The sequence below is a fragment of the Dermacentor albipictus genome, chromosome 5, assembly GCF_038994185.2.
Source record: "Dermacentor albipictus isolate Rhodes 1998 colony chromosome 5, USDA_Dalb.pri_finalv2, whole genome shotgun sequence".
NCBI lineage: Eukaryota > Metazoa > Arthropoda > Arachnida > Ixodida > Ixodidae > Dermacentor > Dermacentor albipictus.
In genome coordinates, this window is record NC_091825.1 from 113,538,983 (window position 1) to 113,559,878 (window position 20,896).

The 20,896-nt window shown below is 48.8% G+C and overlaps 1 protein-coding gene across 8 annotated transcripts in view; it reads right to left on the reverse strand.

Moving 5' to 3' along the window:
• sif (still life) overlaps positions 1 to 20,896 on the reverse strand; it is a 251,444-nt gene that overhangs the window by 27,146 nt on the left and 203,402 nt on the right. For 6 of the 8 annotated variants that reach the window (XM_065454834.2, XM_065454836.2, XM_070538773.1 and 3 more), the window contains 9 exons: positions 11,673 to 11,867; positions 9,224 to 9,448; positions 7,521 to 7,664; positions 6,722 to 6,904; positions 5,892 to 6,076; positions 5,533 to 5,629; positions 5,277 to 5,441; positions 4,118 to 4,298; positions 2,444 to 2,707 (listed from right to left, as the gene is read on the reverse strand). In XM_065454834.2, the coding sequence (XP_065310906.2) occupies positions 2,444 to 2,707; positions 4,118 to 4,298; positions 5,277 to 5,441; positions 5,533 to 5,629; positions 5,892 to 6,076; positions 6,722 to 6,904; positions 7,521 to 7,664; positions 9,224 to 9,448; positions 11,673 to 11,867 (1,639 nt within the window). The remainder of the gene's footprint in view (positions 1 to 2,443; positions 2,708 to 4,117; positions 4,299 to 5,276; positions 5,442 to 5,532; positions 5,630 to 5,891; positions 6,077 to 6,721; positions 6,905 to 7,520; positions 7,665 to 9,223; positions 9,449 to 11,672; positions 11,868 to 20,896) is intronic. The other 2 variants (XM_065454839.2, XM_065454835.2) reach the window with 1 other exon arrangement.

Below are 20,896 nucleotides of genomic sequence, written 5' to 3' on the forward strand. Positions count from 1 at the left end.
GGCAGCGGCGGCTGCCGCCTCTCCGTTCTACGTAACCTCGGAGACTTCTTGCCCGTTGCGAATCTCGGAGGCTTTGCAAATCTTGTACAGCTGCTAATGTTGTGCGGAGATGGCACGGCAAGCTGCGAAACACAGCGAATCAAGTACGTCGCAGCTGCGCTTGCAATCAAGAACCAACGAATCAGGGCCTTCGCCACCTTCACATGTTCAGCGTCTTTGTCTCGGCAGTCTTCATCGGTTGTGCACCTCTGTTTTCAGTTTAGGAGGTATCGGCCGTCGCGATTCATTGGTATGGTGTTAAGCCTCGGCTAACGTTCGTTTCGGTGGACATCGGTGGTGTGGCACAGTCGGATCCAGAGCTTCGACTTAAAGATGGCGTGTGCCCGCGGCACAGGCCATCACTTTCTGACACGCCAAATTTCTGACATGCCCTACTGCTTCCAAATCGCAGTGTACTGTTGCCCTCCTTCACTTTCGTTAGTTCGAACTTTCATTAATTCGAACTGAAGCGGCTTCCCCTTGCGGTTCGAATGAACGAGCTTTTACTGTATATATATATATATATATATATATACAGTATACAGTATACAGTAGGCAAAGAGGGTTTCTTCAGGCTACCTTTCAAACGTAAAGAACTTGAGTGGTGCTACAAGGTAAACAGAACAAGTATTTAATTTCGACAGTTTCGATCGGTGGACCGATCTTCGTCAGGGTTTACAAAAAATGGCAGTTCGGCCGTGGTAGGGAAGACACCAGACCGGGTACCCGGTCGTTCTTACATACATCAATCCGAGAGGAACAGTTATATATATATATATATATATATATATATATATATATATATATATAGAGAGAGAGAGAGAGAGAGAGAGAGAGAGAGAGAGAGAGAGAGAGAGTTGCCAACACTCCACAAGCACACACGATGAAAGACAGCATCGAAAGGATGATTCAGGTCAGCACTTTCGTATATGCCGCTTAAACAGTTTCCCATATACGAAGGATAAGCATCCCGGTGCCTTCTCCAAGTCCGACGACGCAGAGGGAAGATCAATTGCGGTTTTTATGGAAATAGCTTTTAAAGGCCAGGATGGTCATGTCTATCGCGTTGATTTACCGCTCGTAAAGTTCTTAAGGCGATCCTGCTGTTGCATGAGCGGCGCTATCGCCGCCCTACAAGTGAGAAGAAAACTCGTTTTGCATTTCCCTAGTGGCCTATCAATATGCTTTCATGTCAAGCAAACGCTGCGGCTGATGTTTTATAAAAAAAATAATTCTGGGGCTTTACGTGGCAAGACTACAACCTGATAATGAGACAAGCCGTAATGGAGGCCTCCGGTTAATTTTGTTCACCTGGAGTTCTTTACCATGTACCCATATTTTATAGGGACTCTTTAAAGTTAAGGTTGTATTTGATCGTATTATGTCGATACTCGCGGAGTGATTTTGCTGTTGATGACGATGACGTCGGCCTCTGATCTATAATTTAGACAATTCCGTTCCTTTCTGCTTGCGACGACCGTGTGGAACAAGTCCGCTGTGAGTGCCTTTCTCTCGGGGTTCAAAGACACTCTCCCGCTATAACTAAAGGTGGCTAGACAAATAGCCGTTCACAGTGGTACATTTCCTTGCAATCCTGGCTACGTATGCCGTCAACGTACAAAGCTAGTGCAGCTCATACTGGTGGCATCGATGAGCGAGCTCGTTATCTCGGAGGGTATGGTGCAGACATTTCCAAAACGCTTGAGGAACACGCACGTGTGAATGTGCGTGAAATAACTCTTTGTCGTTCTCCGCTCTCCTCAACTTTAAGAAACCTCTTTCCCCCTTTGCAGGGTAGTAAATCGGATGCAATCCTGAATAAAACTGCGTACGTGCCTTTCCTTCTGTTAATTCTGACGTTCGTCACCGCATCGTAAGCGGCTGTAGTCTGCGGCAAGCTAAGAAAGCAGTGACAAGTAAACGACTGTCAAACGCTAAGATAATTCGTATCTATGCGACAATCAGATGGTGGTTGTTTTCTTGTGCGATCGCTCTATCAGTTAGATAGTAGCGCGGCCAATGGCGCATGGTCCCTGGGTTCGATGCCACGGCAAGTTTTCCTTCAACTGCGGAGCCTTCTTTCTCAGAAACTCGCATGGGTCTCTTTTCTACCACTGTGGTAAACTCTCGGGTTAATGACGATACTCAACCATTTCACACGCCAGCAAATTACATTCGATCACATCCATGACATCGCGACCAGCGGAGGTGAACATCTCTAAATTTCGGCGACCCTCGGGAACTGGTGGGCAAACGCAGAACCGTTATGTGGGCGGAGCTTGCGACGAATCCCATAGGTCGTCACAAAAAAAAAGAGAGAACAATGCAAGCGGAGCCCCCTACACTCAAGAAGCGTGCCCGAACAGAATCGCGGCAGCTGCAGGGAGCGCGCCGAGACGCTCACCCCAGATGGGCGAGGGCACGATGAGCTTCCCGATCATCTCGTCGCTGAGCACGCTGTCGCTGGGCGGCGGCGGGCAGACCAGGGATTCGATGTAGTCGTCCGTGGTGCGCATGGCGCTCGCCAAGTCCGGCGGCTCGGTGCGCGACGAGCGCATCATCATGCAGAGCGAGAGCTCCTCCTGCAGCACGCACTCGATGTACATCATGTCCAGGTCGCTCACGATGGCCCCGTTGATCACCATGATCTCGTCGCCCTTCATGAGCCCTGCGGACAGAACGCGCGCTCCAGCGTCTAATGTACCGCGCATGGGGAGCGTGCACTGCGACATAACTTACACTCTAAGAAAAGTTTGCACCCTTTGGGTTGTATCTTGGCACACAACGATAAGCGTCATCTGTATTGACCGCATTTCCTTTCTTTGACGCTGCGAGCCCGGTACTTCCCAGTAAAGAACGGCATGCACGTTATCAGCATGACATAGCATTGCCGACGGGAAAGTAGCGGGCGCGGCGTTTTCAAGAAAGGAAACGCGAGCACGGCAGATGACGATTATTGTTGTGTGGCAGATATACACACCAAAGAGTGTAAACTTTTTTTCAGAGTGTACACCATTAAGAATCAATAAAAGTGTTTATAATCAATAAAATCTGTCTATAACTCGTACCCGCACATCAAAAGGGCGTAAGGGTATGGGTTACACCCAGGAGAGTGTAACTCCACACAAGGCGCAACTTACTCACAAAAGGGTCTGGTACACGTACACCCGAAAGAGTGTTAGTGTATGAGTTACATCCAGGAGGGTGTAACTCAACCAGGATGTTACTCACGAAAGGGTGTAACTCACATCCCTACACCCAACAGGGTGCAAGGATGTGAGTTGTAGACAAAATTGCACCCACAATCAATTTAAACGGTGTACATTATTACGATAGAGGGTTTAAGTTAGCACGGTACAGACGCACTATTAGGCGAGACGTGCAAAGCTGGAAGCGACACTGATGCGAAATACCGAAACTACCGTGCATGTTACGTATGGCTTCCTAACACGTCAGCGATTTCAACAGCGGCTGCTCTAGACCATACTGCATGTCGGATTGGTAATGCCTTCTAAAGTAGCCAGAAGTCTTGTCGTGGCCACTTCCAGAAGTTCTTCCCGGACATATAAGATGGTCCAAATACGAAAAAAAAAATATGATTTGAAATCAGTGACGTCACACTGGCGCGCGATTATTTCCCCCAGTTTGGGCGGGAAATTAAATAAACAATAGTTCATTTTCTCCACTGATAACAAATGTTGTTTTGAAGGAACGGATAACTTTATAAGCTGATCCAGTGTCGCCTTTTAGTGTACGTACCATCTTCGTCCCATCCAATGCGTAGGTTCTAAACGTTTCGACACCCCGAGTCGTTTGTACGATGACAGACAAAACTGCATGTCGAACGAAAGGTTTTTGCCGATCTTCAGGTGAACGTCTGCAGGCCGTCAACGCGCCGACGGAGAGTTACTGAAAGCGTCAGTCACTTTATTAGAGGTTGGATCGCTCAACATTTTGACGAGACACACAGAAGAGTGTGTTTCTCTTCTGCGCGTCTCGTCAAAATGTTGCGCACTCGAACCTCTAGTATGTCGTACCAACACGCCCAGTCTTCAACCTTGGCAAGTGAGTCACTCACCCTGTTGATGTGCCAGACTTCCTTCCTCCACCCTACTGACGTACACGCAGAGTTCGTCCTGGTGATCTGTGTTCTCCACCAACTCCGCTTCGACGCTGAAACCGAACAACTGGTCCAGGGAACTCCGGGAAAGCCCCACTTGGTATAGCACCTTGGCGCAGACCTCTAGGCTCTCGAAGCTCTGCGAGACATGAACATCGTATCCTCAGTTAGGTGAAAGACTGCCTAAGGCACCGAGATCACTTTTAAATAAAGAAGAAATCTCAATTGTACTTCATACCAAGGAGTCACTCTGGGCCCAAAACAAAGCTACGTCTAGGTATCCGTGTTCGCTTGTCTTTCAAGCCCAATGAGAGTCACAGTGACGCGTAACTCAATAAACGCGTTTACATGTATACTGCCAAATGAGATTCTTCTCTGAACATTGTACCACAGACGCCTTCAAGTATAAACTTTTTTCACGCAATACAAAATCGCGCCATGTGTGGCAGATAGCGTAATTGTAGTCCTTGAGATAGATTACTCGAATGGGCAGACGTTACTCGAACGAAAAATAGAAATGCATGATCTGTTAATCAAGAAAAATCACAAGCAAAATATTGGATTGATCATTTTACGGCACACATTGCAATTAACGAAATGTAGCCGGTGAGTTTGGAAGGCATATTCAGTTGGAACGACTTCGAACGGTCGCACGGGTTTCGTTGATATGCGCCATGAAACTTGCGCTTAAGATGCACTAGCTGTTGTTCCACTTTCTCGTATTCTTTATCAAACCGGCGTTTTAAACATTGGGGCACCAAAGTAAATGGGACGCCCGTGTATTTCGTCGCAAATTTCGTAACTGGAGTCATCCTTACTGCGTGACTGCACGACATTTCTGCGGACTCCATGTGACAGTTCTCACAGTCCCAGACAGTTCCTTCCTCTATCCCATCTTCCTTTTTCTTGCTTTTCGTATGCGTTTCGTGCACATTTTTCCTTTCCCCATTAAAGGGTGGCCAACCAGAGATATCCTGTAGTTAACCACCTCAGATTTTCTTAGCGCTCAAGTCAACGCTACATTCGCCATGCACACATAACCCTGGAGAACAAGGCATCTCGCAGCTGCCCTAGAGCTTGAGTGTGCCGAGATTAACGGGCCACAACCAGCACTCACCAAGTTGTCAAAAATCTCTGTTCGCGCCGCCACGTAGCAGTCGTCCGAGTCTTTCCTCCTACGGAAGCGCAGGAAGTGGTCGTTGGGCGACAACTGCCTTCGACTGCAGGCCACCCAGAGCACTTCTTCGACGGTCATGTTGTCCCGAACTCCCACTATAACGGCCTGTCACAGAGGGACGGTAACAACGGCGAATTATAGAAGGAACCGCGAATCCTTTCCGGGTAACCGCTGTAATAAACTGTCGCCGGCTTACTTGATTATCTGGCAGGTTGATCTTGACGCTTTTTTCCCCTAAGGCAGGTAGGTCTAGGCTGCTTTGTAGTGACGACGAAGGCATGCTTAGAAGTCTTCTGGAACAAACGGGCGAGGCATAAGCACAGAGGAAAGGAGTTCGTCGACTCTCGTAGTAAACTCGTAGTAAACGCATCGGGCGCGCCGCTATCATTGTAAGTAGAGCGTCGCTTTGCTTTCTGGCCACAAAGCGAACCTATTAAATGTTCCATACTTCATTCAATTCCTTCCGAGGTGTCCCCGTTTCTTTACTGTCACTATGCTGCAAGACCACAGTACGCTACTCGAAGGCCCTTGTGAAAACAGTCTGGCGCAACTCACTTGGAGCTGTTGGACCTGGAAAGTGCAGCGCGCGACCTCCGCTTGGTGGCGCCCCGGCCCGAGAGCAGGTTTGTGAGCAGCGATGGGCTGCGCGCGCAGATGTACGCGTGGAACGAGGAGACGGTGAACACGCCTAGCTTGTTCAGCATCGCCTTGGTCGCCTTGGACACGTGCGTAAGCAGGTTCTGCGGAACACAGCGGGCCCCCGTCAGATGGCTCAGAAAAAGAGGCAACGAGGTCACTGGACGAAAACACGCTCTCTCGAAAACGGCAACTTCTATTACGGTACTTTTGCATGTTGTGTGTCCCTTCTTCGTTCGACGTCCCGTCTTTGTGCGCGCAAAAGTCTAATAAGAAACTTTGGAACGAGTCGTCTCGCTTATTCTAGCTTTGCTCCGTATTAGAGAGCTTTATTTTATCTAAGCCCGTTTCACACTTCCCACAATACCTTGGTACCGGTGACATGCTTGGCAGGATGGGTGGATGAATGAATGGATGGTATGAGTAGCAGCAACGCTAAAAGCGCCATCTTGTGAAGATTCGTCTAACGACAGTGCGTAACTAAGGTTTTAGCGTTCTACGTGCGTTCTCTTCGAAAATAAAGAAACGCACTGCACGTTGACGATTATGTAGCTCCCGAGGCATTACACCAACAGCTTTATAGAACGTGATTGGTCACTGCTATAACAGCTCAGTGTCCTCTCTGGTTGGACTACACGCCACAAGAAGGCGCCACCGACACGTCTGCTCGTGTCTACGTCGTCTAAAGGCGACCCGCTATTTCATGCACGTGAAGACAAGGCAGTGATCGCCATTCTGCGCGCACGCACCTTTGGGTTAGGGAGTTCGGAGACCTGTAGCGAGGCCATGTAGCAGCGCAGACGGAACTGCTCACAGTGTAGCCTCTCCAGGTTCTCCTCCCACTGGCCGATCTGGTCCGACAGAGTCTGCCGGGACTCCTGGTCCACCACGACGGTCAGCTGTAGCTCGGCCATGTGCTTCAGCTTCGCGTCCTGCGAGTTGGGGGGCGGGCAAGCCACGCCAGAGTGGCGCGTAACGGAACGTGACACGCGCGCTCAGAGACGCGGATGCGTGATTCTCCGTTATCGTGCCTTCTAAAAACCGCAGTAGTAAATGGTTCGCCGCACTAGTAGCATTCTGCAGTGCAGCTTCCAGTGACAAAACATATGATTTAAGCAGTGTAAAGTGGACAAATGGTGAGCTTCGGCTTAACCTTCGCCGGATGCGGTATGGAAAAACATTCTGTCAAGTTTGTGCGGAAAATTGGTCTTAATGGCTCAACCTCGGTCGCAAGCTGTCATCGTAGATCTCGCATCTTTCTTTCCTTTTCTGTATTCCTTCTTTGCTGGCCTTTCTGAGAAGGGCCTAATGGCGTGACAGTAAAATGAGACGCAAGTCCAATCACGCTTCACCAACGAGTGTCAAACTTTCTACTTCTCTCGCTCGTAATGGGAGGGAGACATCAGAAACGTGCTATTGCATTTGATAACCTAGATGAACTCCTTCACCTTTGCTTGTCACTAAACCTGCATATAAACCACACAGCCACAATGATAGCGCTGGGGGATGAGGGTACGTAATAGTACTGAGAAACTGCTCCCCACTAACCGACTCAATTTCTTTCTCTAGCCTGAAGATCTCCTCCTGGAGCAGGTGTAGCGTCCCAGTGCGACCTCGATGCCTGGCGAAGGCCGCGGCACAGGCAGAGTGGATGCTGTTGATCCAGTTCTCCAGCTCCACTTGGCACGGCGCCTGCACACATGAACAGTGTAACGCATCAGCGCACACAGTCAAGGAAGCAGCTGCCTCTCGTGCCCGTCTACCGGCAGGCGCTCCCCTGTTTTAATGCGGCCGCGGCGTACATTTGCTCCCCTTTGCACAGTGTTTCACTGCTTTGCACTTTTTCCTCTCTTGCGTTGAGAGAGGGCTTCCCGCATTGCGCGGACGCGCAAGGTGAAAGCTACGTGACATCGCAGAGAAGCACAAAAACACACGCAACAAAATTAAAGGCAATAACAAGGGACACGTGACGCCTCATCGCAATGTCGAGTAATCACCAACCAGGTCGTCGTCACGTCTATAGAAGCTGCAGCTAAAGCGTTGTATTGGAGAACAGGGCAAGAGCCATTCCAAAACAAAGAAAAAAGGATGGAAAGAAAGCAAGTGCCACGTTACAGGGGTTGAACAGACTGCCCGCGACTCTGTTTGAAGTTCGCTCGCCTTTTCTGCATGAGAATACTTGAGTTACCGACGACAAAAGCAAAGCCTATGGCAGAAGTGTGCAGCTTTGCATTGCCGACAGCGGTCGAGAGGCGTTTACTTTCGTGACACGCTGTAACTCTCGTGCGCTTCTTGTCTCGGGCTATGGGATGGTTTGTGCGGATAAACAAACGAATGAAGTGCAAAACCAATAAGGCACTTTTATTTTTCAAAGCTCGTGCACGCGTTCGTGCTGGCAAATCAGACCTGCGAGAACACGCAAGGTGAAACGAGTTTCGCGAAAGGTAAGAATTGGCGTCCATACGAGGGAAGCGCCAATTTACAAAGGAAGCGCCAATAACGGGTTTCTCAGAACGAAGGCTTCGCAGTCGAAAAAAAAAAATTCGCCCTGGGCCCGTGATCGAACCCGGTATCAACGGTTTTCCAGGACGGCCGATTTGCTGTCCGAGCTAACCAGGAGGCGAGTGCAATGCAGAGCGAATCCAAATTAAGAACAAATTTTCTGTACGCATGAACGCACTGTTGCTTGACACGCACTATAAACACAGTGGTGCAGTCGCTAATTGTGCCGAGGTTAATTAAAAAAACTGGCTGTGGCTTAGCTAAGGTTAAGCCCAGAATGCGAAGCATACTAGCCTTTATTTTAACGCGACAGCGTTAAGGAGCTCGTGTCGCAGAAAAGACGGTTCGGCTCAGGCGCACATTTCGTTGTCGCCGAACGCTGCGTTGCTCGACGCTCACCGCGTCCGATGCGGGGCGCGTAGTCGCTGCGCCGTAGCAAAGCAACCTAGAAACAGTCTCTGTAGCACGCCGCAACCTTCGCTTCTCATTCCAACGAGCAGCTCTGTCTCCAGGAGGCATCCCACCTCGTGAGTGTCTAGCAGAGGCAAGCGCAGCTGCTTATATACCGCCGTGACACCGCGAGCGACGGCGCGAGTTGGAGCCCCGTTTCTCCTCTGTCGTGACGTCACGGTGTCACGTGGTATTGAAGGCGACACCGCCGCGCCTGAGGAGCTGGGTTGAGCTCTCGTAATATGCTTCGCATAAAAGGCGTTGGGGGGCAACAAAAGGGGGTGTGGTCCCCCGCTCACCTGAAAGAGGTAGGCGTCGCCGAACGCCGTGCTCAGGCAGAATACGTAGTCCCTCTTGGGGTGCTCGGGCACCGGCTGCATGACTGCGCCGTCGACGATGATCAGGTGTTTGGGTGTCGAGTCGATGGCCCGGCCGTCGCGGCTGTCGCACGGGTAGAAGAGTAGCGTCGTGCCCTTCAGGCACACCCAGTAGCCTTTCCAGCCACGTTTCCGAGCCAGCTCCACCTGCCAGAGGGCAACGCATCGCGGCAAAAGTGTTACGTCGCTTAGCTTATACAGCATACTAGGCGAGGGACCGGCAATATGACGTAAATTGTGTAGTTCCTTTTGTATTTCCCCCCTTTATGCCCTATAAGGGTCGTAAATTTGAATGAATGAATGAATGAATGAATGAATGAATGAATGAATGAATAAATGAATGAATGAATGAATGAATGAATGAATGAATGAATGAATGAATGAATGAATGAATGAATGAATGAATGAACAGGCTAGGCTACACAGAGCTCCCAAAGAAAACGCGTGAAACAGTAGATGTTTACGACACTGTCTGTTTGTACAGTGCCCTGCGATGTGGATTACGTCGATGACGTAGCGCAATTGTCGTTACTCTATAACTCCGGAAAAGCCGGATCACAAGTGGTTGGGCTTGCTTGCCACTTTTTTCCCTAAGGTTATTTGCTTGCATTCAAATAGTTTCTGCTCCCCCATTCACATCTTCACCATACAATCCACGTGTTCGTGCATTACACTGCACTGCTGTAGCAAGCACGAATCAAGAGCAACTTGTCCAGCCTAAAGTAACATTGTCGCCTTATTCCAACCAAATTATCATCTTAACTGAACTTCTATCGAAACAGAAGCTACATCACATTGTAGGAAAGCCCGAAAACACACACAAACAACAAATGAAAGGCAAAGGGCAGGCGGTCGGAGAAGCAACGCTTGCTTCCAATGTCAACCTTGTCGCGCTTCGGAAGAAACGTAGACGCAGCGCGGTTACTTGTATACGCTTTTCTTTTTCCCCCGTCTTTTCTCGACCTCGTGCAATTTTTCCCCGAGAGCTGCGATAAACACTCACAAAGTCCATGAAAAACTGCAATTAGCGGTTAATGTTCGTGAAGGTTAGGTGCTTGCGCAGCGTTCTAATTTCTAGTGCGTAGAGGGCGTGGAAGAACGCCACATGAAATAAAATACAAGTTCCACGCACCTTGGGAATCGCTGCAAGCGAATCTTTCGCGTCCATTCCGCCACGGTGACCGACCAAGCGCCGGTGCATGTCATGCTACCCGGCCCGGCACGCATGGTGTCTCTACTCTGATGCGGCGGCCTCTGATGGCGTCAGCGCTTGCGCCAGCCAATCAACGCGCGTTACTACAGACAACCTTCCCTGTGCAACGGTGGACAATCTACTGCACCCCTCGGGCTGCATCTCGAGCCAGAGGCTCCTATTCCGAGCGTTTCTGGCGTTCGCCGAGGACATCGCCCTAGCTGATCGCCTCTGAGCCCCCTCCCCACGCCTACGGCGGTTCGACCGCTGCTGCTCCCTCCCTCTTCCTTCCACCACTCTTTTCTATCCCTTCCCCCCTGTGCAGCGCGGTTGAGGTGTCCTCATCTGAGAGACAGTTACTGCGCTACACTTTACCCCAATTCTTCCGTTCACAAATAAGAATCTCTATCTCTCTCCACCCTTCTCCAGAGCCGAACCAACCCCCCCCCCCCCCCCCCCCGACTACAGCTTCCGAAACTTGTCGGACACCACGAATAAAGCTTCCTTTCAAATGAAACGTATGCCGTAAGGCAGTTCAACCACCGAACACCAGCCAGGATCAAAACTTAGGCGACTCAACAACAGCAACAAAGCTTCGCTTAAAATATGAAAAAAAGAAAAAGAAACTGATACGTAAGTTGCAGAATGTGACATCAACGCAACCTAAGACACACACGTACATCGAATGCTTGCTTTCAAGCTAAACTTTTTTTCTTTCAGACTGATACTGGAGTAATTTTTCACGTCAAAGTAAGCGTTGTTTGCAATACGAGTATATATCTATTTGTATCGCTCTCGTGCTATAAGTGTTCACAAACCAACTTGCTCGACGCCTGTTCTCGCGCATCTACTGATGAGACACGTGGGGGGAACGAAGTAGGAGAGAGAGAGCGAGAGAGAGAGAGAGCGAGGGGGGAACGATGGCTAGACAGGGGGATGAATAATGAGAGAGAGAGGAGGACGAAGAGAGAGAGGGATTGGAATGCTAATACATGATTATAAAGATTATGTATTTGTATCGGGGAGGCGAGAGCCCGTCAAGCTGGAAACCTATCTTTTTCTCTCTGCCTCCAACATCCTTGGGATGGAAAATAAAGGCATTATTATTATGATTATTAAGAAGGGAGAGAGAGAGAGAGAGAGAGAGAGAGAGAGAGAGAGAGAGAGAGAGAGACGTGCCTGGTGTCTCCTGCGCAGTAGCCACTTCTTGACGCTGAGGAATCCGGCCTTGCGCACGGCGCCCGTGCAGTTGAAGGAGGCCGCCGCCGCCGCGCCGCCGCCGGAGCCGGCGGCGCGGGAGCCCGAGCGCGGCTCGCCCGTCTCGTCCTCGTCGCTCACCGCCGTCGTCAGCGACAGCCGCTCGTCGTCGGACATCTGCGAGAGAGAGAAGATGGAGAGCGCGTTAGGCTTACACGTCGCTCTTTCTTTCCTATGACGCATCAGAACGAGAGAGAGAGAGAACTGGAAGGCCGGGTAGCGTCGTCTTTATAACAGACGAGTGCACACCGTTCCACATCTGTAGCTACGGTTGGTGCGCAGATGAAAACGGGCACCGCAAATCACCGATTAGAATCAATCAATCAATCAATCAATCAATCAATCAATCAATCAATCAATCAATCAATCAATCAATCAATCAATCAATAAGTCAATCAATCAATCAATCAGTCAGTTATGAATAGAACAGTAATGACAGATAGCAAAATATGTAGGCGGAGGTCCCAAGGTTAAACAGCGTTGACTTTTGTGCGCAGACCACAGACTCTTATATTCGTAGAGTAAAAAGAAAGTATTATAGCGAACAAATGATAAAGGCTAACATCAATACACTAGAAATTACAAAAGAAAGCACGAAGAACATTTCAGTGGTTAGCATGAAAATCACCATGAAACACAGACACAGTTGGAGAAATTAACAGAACGCCGGAGAGTTCGTACACTACATGGGGTGCACAGCACATATAAAAACGTTATGACAAGACCACCTTCCCCATCTCGCCCCTCCCCCCCTCCCTACCCGCCGCCAAAATAGTCCAGTGCAGAAATTATCGGACAAGTCAATGTCATGGAACGGCTTGCCGGTAGGCGCGCTGAGACATGCTAGTGAGGATACTTATTGCTTAGTTTTCTTGGTTAATGCTGCAAGGCGAAAGGGTGTGGCGCCGCTGCCACCGCCCCAGAACCACAGCTAAATCAGCACCATTGTGATTTTCTTTCCTTTCAGCAAATTATTTCTTCTTCTTTAAATGATTTTTTTTTAATTTTATATTTCTACCTATCATGTCACGGCTGTTTATCTTTATTTTTCTTGTCGGATAATGGAGGGCTGAGGAACACGTCAAACTACTATCGATATTTATCTCTCGAATCCCCTCCCCTTTTGTGAGCCGGATATAAAGCTCCTTCCTTCGTTCATTGACTTATTCATTCATTCGATCCTATTTTCCTTTGTTCATTCTTTCCTGTTTTCCTTCATTACTTTCTTTCTTTTTTTTTCTTCACATATTCCTTAACGTATTCCGTGATTTCTTTCATTTATTTAATCTTTCCTCGTTTTCTTCTTCCTTCTCTATTCTTTCGCTCCTCCCTTTCTTCTCTTCTTTCGCCTCCCTTCCTTGTTTCCTTTTGTCTCTCAATCATTTCAACGGTCGTATTGGCTTTTGTACTCTCATTTTCGGTTTTATTCGCTCTTTATTGCGTTTGTTTGTTTGTTTTTTGTTTCGTTAGATGTACGAGAATGGTTTCAATCTCTTTAGCACCGTCATTCAAGATTTAATCACCGCGTTTGCTTCGGGAAGCTCTGAAGGGAGGCGAAAAGATCAGGTCCACGCAGACGATGAAACATGCCGGTTAGAACGCAAGGGGAAAATCACTTCGCCACAGGAATGGACGGATCCAAAACACGCACAAAGACCGTTGAATGCATCTCGTGTGCCTTCATAAAAGCGACAAACGTTCTCAACAGGTCAGTGGTAGCCGTTACTTAAGCCGAAATCCGGGCATAACTGTATTTTCTCCACTTTCACTCATTTTCCTCCCCCAAACTTCGTTAAGTCGAGCGAGACGTTGATTTGAGTTCGTTACCTCGAGATTCGCAACACATTTGGCAGTGTGACTACGAATGTTGTGGGCAATCGGAAGCAATTCGTTCAATAAAAAAAGTTCGTAAAATATGGCTTCGTTAAGTCAAGATTTGACTGTATATGGAAAGTGGATAGAAAAAGATGTCAGAAAAAAAAGAAAACAATGCCAAAAAAAGACGATATTACCCGCATTTTTTTCACTTTATCTTGGTACTTTGTTCCGTCTCTTAGTCACTTTAATGTACGAAATGATGTAGTAAACGTTTCACGTCTTATATCTTTCACTTCTTCTGCCATATTTTAGTCATTTCAAGATGCCTCATCGTTGTTTTGCGCTTTTTGCTAATCTACAAATGTTTATTTGCCTCCTGCTTTGCGCACGTCCTTTGGAGAAAAAAAAAATTTGTCCCCCTGACGAATTCCGCCCCGGGACTTTCATCCTTGACACCTCTGTTGTGCTATATTTGGGAAAAACCAAAGCAGAACAATAAAATCGCCAACCTCAAAATATGCTACAGAGCAGCAGTGGTTCTGCCTAGCAGAGACGCAAACGAGAATTGAAGCAGCTCTCTCAATTTCGGTAATAGGCGCGGGGTTAAGAGGCACAAGCGCGCCCAGTGGCGCAGTCGATACCTCGGGTGCCCTTTCAGCGGTGGGACCACTCGCGTAGGCACATCGCGGGCAAACAATTTCGTAAAAAAGAAAAGAAAAGAAAGAAACCAGCAAAGGAAAGCGTGCGCTCTTCACAGGCTAAAGATAAAAAAGAAAATAACAGAACGAAAAACAGAATCGGAAAATCGTAACGAGGGCATGGTTTATATCGATCCGTGGCAAGCAGCCAGCCAGCAAACGCCACGCAGCGATTTCTCTCTCTCTATCTCTCTCTCTCTCTTCGTTTTTGTTCTTTTTTGCTTCTGTATATAAGTGCTCCCCGGATACTTCGGCAAAGACCACACGCACACATGACGCAAAAGAAACGAAAGAAACAAGCAACGAAACACGGAAGCATGCATTACAGAAGGTATGGGATGAAGAGCAAACAAACCCGGGAACGTGTCCCTGCACTGCGCACGGCCGAGAGTTCAAGCCACGCACTCGAACGCCGGGGCTTAACGGAGCGCGGTTTCCAGAGGCGATCGCGCTGAACAACGGTGACCGATGATGACGACGACGAGGAGGAAGCTTCAACGGGACGATGAAGAGCGACGGCAGAGTGCCGCGTCGATCGTCAATAAAAAGAAATCAAAACGCGACCCCGACAACGAAGATGTGCAAGAAGAAAACAGTGCAAGGAAAGTAAAAGCGTCGGCCGGGAGTGCAGTGCACTTTGCCGGTGGCGAGGAAGTATCGCGCGCGGTAATAACGAAAAGAAAACAACGCTAAAACAAGACACGGGGCGAGAAGAGGGAAGGGAATATTTATGTATTGTTCGATATCCGCATACCCAGAGAGAGAGAGAGAGAGAGAGAGAGAGAGGTGGATGGACGAGTGCTGATCATTAGAGAGAACCCGTTGCGAAACTGTGGAACTGATGCGGGATCGAATTCGGTTGTATGCATGCCTGTAGGGAGATGACTACTGCGGCACCAGGAGTGAGAATGTGTCGCGGAGCACCAGCGATTCTGCGTAGCCCCCCCGGGGCCTCTGATAATGACACGCGCCGAGCTGCAGCCGCTCGCGTGCTAGTGACAGCTAGAGAAGTCAAAAGGCACAAAAGGGGGGGAGAACTCGGTACTTGTTCTGCTATCTGTTTTATCGATATATATCTTTCTTTTCTTATGCTTCTTCCGGGCTCCTTTGACCGTCGACAACATTGAAAACGACGCTGTGCCGTTACAGAGCACCTGGAAGCTTGCGCTACTCTGAACGTCTCTGCACCTCTTTCACTGATACGAATCACGAATTAGCGTGGAGAATTTTTTGACAGACTGATTCGTCAAGTTGAACGCCCGAAAGCAACGCTCGAAAGTTTCAGCGCGAATGTATACGCACTCCCCTTAGCGGGATAACGAAATAACCAGAATCATGCATCGCAGGAGCAGCGATGACAGCGATATATTAGGGTGGTTTGTTGAACCATGGAGCGCAAGAAGCGTTGTAGCGTTTGTTGCTGTTCTAGTTGATGGAAAAAGATGCCACTGTGCACATTAATGTCTATGTCGCTGCCGGCAGCATTCCGTCACCATTTAGGTTAACATATTCTGTAAGTGGCAATAAGAGTTTGTGCGCTCTGATTGAACTCAACGTCGCAACACGGCACCAGTAGTACTGCTTTTGACGCCTACGTCATTGGTATTCCATAAATGGTCATACACTATATGGCCAAGCTAAAGTTGTCTGCTTACCAGTACAAAGGCGGTCATTAACAATTTTTATTACTTCTGTTAAATATTTGCTGACTGCAATAGACGTTTCATTGAGACGCAACATACTATCACGTATCATTCTTTCAAAGGGAGGCCAGGGAGTGGCCTTGTTGGAGTATTACAGAATTTCAACCACCCGGGGTTTCTAGACGTGCACCTAAATCTAAATGGAGACGTCTTTTTTTTTTTTTTGCAATCGATGCAGAAAACTCAAAGCACAGCACAGCGCAATAAGGAGGAGGAGGAGACAAAGGAGAGGAAAGACAGGGAGGTTAGCCAGTGTATGTACCGGCTGGCTACCCTGTGCTGGGGAAAGGGGTAAAGGGAATGAAAGGAGCGCAGCGCAAAAAGCTTCCTGCAAACGCCTGGCGGAATATGACCTCCGTGTTTGCCAGCACAGCTGGTTCATTGCAGAATTCCGAGCTGGTCTGATTGGTTTGTACGTACATTACGGCGAAACAGGGGCAGACGACGAAACCGGTGAAAATGGACGGTCGTCGCCTGCTGTGTTTCGCCCTAAGCCTTATTACACAGTGCAAGAATCCCGTGTTAAGGTGGCGATCACAGATGTCATATTCTGCCATGCGCCTGCCGTAGTTGTTGAGCAAGAGACAAGGTACTAGTGTCGATATATGTTCTCCTGTTTTCTTATTAACTAATGCAAGAGTTTACCCATTAATTGTTTTTATCCTGCTTTATTAACCAAATGAGAAAGGGCAGCTTTTGTCAGCAAACGGCCACCACCAGCTCCACCATTCACTTTCATCTCAATAAATAATATATATAGAGATAGACAAGGCCAGATTCGTGCAAATAGCGCCGATGAACCGGTTAGCAGGAGCACCATCACTGGCACACAGCATAAATGGCACCCTTGCAAGAATCGCAAAGAATATTCGATTCGATTTCAACAGAAGGTGACTGCGCGCCGGAAGCACTCAACTAAAAACACAACAATTGTTCTATGACGAATTTTCGCAGGGACAACGAAATCAAATTGCCTAAACTGCTTTGTACGCCCCTGTTCAGGCGCAATACAATTTTATTTTTTTTGTTAATCTTTGACTGCTTTCGACAAGTCGTCGCTGGGGCGTTTTGCGTCAGCCGGAGCTGGTTCTTCATTTCCGAAGTGGTGAATTCATTATTTTTTATTTTTTTTGCGCTTGCTTATTTCCTTTCTTACGGAAGCTCTCTTGCCCGCAGCAAAGGTGCATTTGTTATTGCAGAACTATATTATATCCTTATAGCTTGAACATCACTGTAACGTACATTCTTATTAAATACAGATTGTGCAAAATGTGTTTCAATTTAAGATTTCAGTGGGTTTTTTAAAGGCCTTTTTATATTGTTCACCTATTCTTTCTTTCTTTCTTTCTTTCTTTCTTTCTTTCTTTCTTTCTTTCTTTCTTTCTTTCTTTCTTTCTTTCTTTCTTTCTTTCTTTCTTCCTTTCTTTCTTTCTTTACCAACCTTACTGTGTATGCGAAGCCAGCGCTACTCGCTAAAAGAAACGTTCGCTAAGCTGGCTTCTCCACAATAAGAAGCTTTACGAGGAAAAGCCAGCATCACAAATTCCTTTCGCTGCACTGGCTCATACCGGCGTTTGTCAAATTAACGCTCCTTTTATGGCATTTTCACACCTCAGTCACAATTCCAAGAACGCTTGCACGAGGCATGCAACACGTAGGCAGATTTACTGACAGTTAAAAACCTTTGAGCAAGTAGCAGTACATAGTAAGTTTTCCAGTGACGAAGGTAAACAGCACCGTGCAAGCGCCACTTGTTTATAACTCACCGGCTTAGTGCGCGGCAATTCTTTAGCCGCAGGGAAAATTACCCAGCGGTAAAATGTTTCGTGCGAGCCACGTGTGATGTCTGACTGAGTAAAATTAATACTCGAGTGAATTGTTTGTGATACATTTTCTTTTGTAGATTTTCTCGCACAACGTTGCACGAAATAGCGCAGCAAGAAATACACAAGCTTCTTTGGGCGTGTCCCTGCCACGTCGTTTCGTCTAGCTTTGGGTGTGTTAACCACGAGTGCGATGGTTTGTTCGATGCTGTGATGACGGCTCTGCCACCTATGGCGTAACTAGTGCAGTCACCAGTGGCGTAGCAACAGGGGGGGCCGGGGAGCCATGGGCCCCGGGTGCAAGGGGCCAGTGAGGGGGGGGGGGGGGGGGGGCGGGTCGTATACGTCTGAAGGCATCCCTCTCCGCCTGCTACGCCCGGAGAGGGGGGTGACAGAAGACCTATGGGCCCCGGGTGCCAGACGACCTAGCTACGCCACTGGCAGTCACCCATACAGCAATGCGTTCGTGCGCTGAGGAATAAGGGCCGGTGTTTCCAAAAGTGTTCTTACACTAGAATCGTTCGTAAGGGTATGTGTCAACCAATCGTGATTTTGGACATAATAATTAGCGAAAGCGGCAAGCCAAAGGCAAACATTTAAAAAAAAAAGGTGGGAGGGGGGTTCACGTGACAAAACCACGCTACGTTCATGAAGCACATCGTAGTGGGGGACTCCGGGTCAATTGTGATCCCTTGGGATTCCTTAAAGTGCACCCAATGCAGGGTGTACGAGCGCATTTACATATTGCTCCCAACGAAATGCGGCCGCCGTGACTGGGATTTGAAACCCGCGCCCTCGCGCTTAGCAGCACAACGCCAAAGCCACTTTTGCCATCGGCCACTACGGCGGGTGGCCGATGGAAAAAAAAAATCACGAACAAAAAGTTTTGTGAATTCGGCCTAAGGATATTGAGGGAGACGTAGGGATATGTGGCAGCGCAATCAAGAACGATATCATCACCATTACAAAAAAAAAAAAAACGCGTCAGCAGGGATCGCAGTTGGTGCCCCATCAGATCTAGAATGGCACATGAAAGCGTGCAACTGCCAGCATCGCTTTTACGTCATTTAATGTCACCCGAAACGGCGTGCACCGTGACAGTCTTACGCTTAATACTGATACCCACCGTGGTTGCTCAGTGGCTATGGTGTTAGGCTGCTGAGCACGAGGTCGCGGGATCGAATCCCGGCCACGGCGGCCGCATTTCGATGGGGGCGAAATGCGAAAACACCCGTGTACTTAGATTTAGGTGCACGTTAAAGAACCCCAGGTGGTCAAAATTTCCGGAGTCCCCCACTACGGCGTGCCTCATAATCAGAAAGTGGTTTTGGCACGTAAAACCCCATATATTATTATTATTATTAATACTGATGACGACACGACGACTGCAAGATTAGATAGCGAACACGCAGAGACAGAAGAAAAAGAAAGACAGAAAGGCTAATCAGTTGACCATATTGTGCTGGTGAAAGGCAACATGAATGGAATAGAGAAACAAGAGGCGATGGAAAGAAGGAACAATCCGAGCACGCATGGTGTATCGCGTAACGCCGAATACACTGTTCAACAGAAGTTCTTTGTAGAGCACTACAAAGAATACGCCCAGAAGTGCTCTGTAGAGCAGTACACGGGCCCCTCCCGGGCCCGTGATACCAAGCCCGAGCCCGGCCCAAGCGTTCATTACTAAGCTTAGCCAGGGCTCGCGTGTGCATGACCAGGCCCAGAGAAAAAGAAGTCTTTTTTTATTATTTACAGATAGTACCGTATGTGTCAGCCTCACCTTCTCGAGGTCTAACCAGCTGCAGTGTATAAGCCAATGAAAGACAGAAATCTTTGTTTCTCCTGTGGGAACGTCAGTGATCTGGCCCATTGTTGCCTGTGCTGGTATTTTTTTCCCGCATAACGAAGAACCCAAACTTCTGGTGTGTCATTTTCTGCTCGAGAAACCTGGAGCGTCAGAAAATGTTCGCACGAAGCCTTTGACACCTCGCTAAACGGAAACAACACCGCAGGTAACCGGAAGCCCGCGGGCTCAGCCTCCCTGCACGCCATCACAGCCAGAGCTGGGACGCGTTGCCTTATCGCAAAAGTGAACGTCACGCGCTAAGACGGCCCAGAGGCAATCGCCTTAAACGTCATTCTCAGGGTGTGGCAACTCGTCTGCAAATGGCTTTCCAATTCTCCTTCCGAGCGCCAGCGTTCCGTTCTACGTAACGTACCGAAGCGACGCCAGGTGGGCGTGGCGCGACATCACCGCCCGCTCCTCCTCGCATTTGTTAGCCTCGCCCTTCGTCACCGGCATCGCGGCGCGATCAGGCGCAAAGAAAAAAGCACGCGCGATGCATCCACGCGAGTCGCTGCTCGGCCGTTATAAATGCGTCGCGCCATGTCCCCCAGTGAAACTTTTTTGCCCTCCGCGCCAGCGGCAGGAGCGCGAGCGAAAGAGAGAGAGAGAGAGAGAGAGAGAGAGAGAGAGTGCACCCGCTGAACCATCGGAGGCGGCGGAAGCACGTCTTCCTCGCAAGACGACGAGGACGACGGCGAAGCAGACGCGCAGGAGTGAGAGCGCGAGAGATGCCTATGGCACTTGTCTCCCGCCATAAATCACATCTCGAGACTCCCTCTCCGATGTTTGAGGGCAATAAATCTTCCACCTTGCGTCTCTATCCGCGCAATGCCCCTGCCCCCCCCCCCCCCCCCCCACGCCCCCTCATCCCCGTACTTTTCTTGCCATTCGTTTTCAAACAGCTCCCCGAACGCAAAGTAGACGACGCAAGAAGAAATCAACTGCAGACGAACTTGGAGAGGAAGAGAAGAAAAAAATACTCGGACCTCTTGCGACGGCGACGTCAACTCGCAAGACGCAGGCAGTTATTTCTCCTTCTATCATTCTTCGTCTCTCTCTCTCTTCAATCTCGCGGAGCGGTGTAGCCATCTCTTCTTATCCCTCTTCCGCCTCTGCCTCTCTCTCTCTCTCTCTCTCTCTCTCTAGCCCGCGTTCTATCTCTGTTGCCCGATTGATCTCGACATTCCTCTCGGATCCCTCCCGCTACGTTCCGAGATTCACCAACACCCCTTTCTTTCCCAACTTTTCCTTCGCTGCC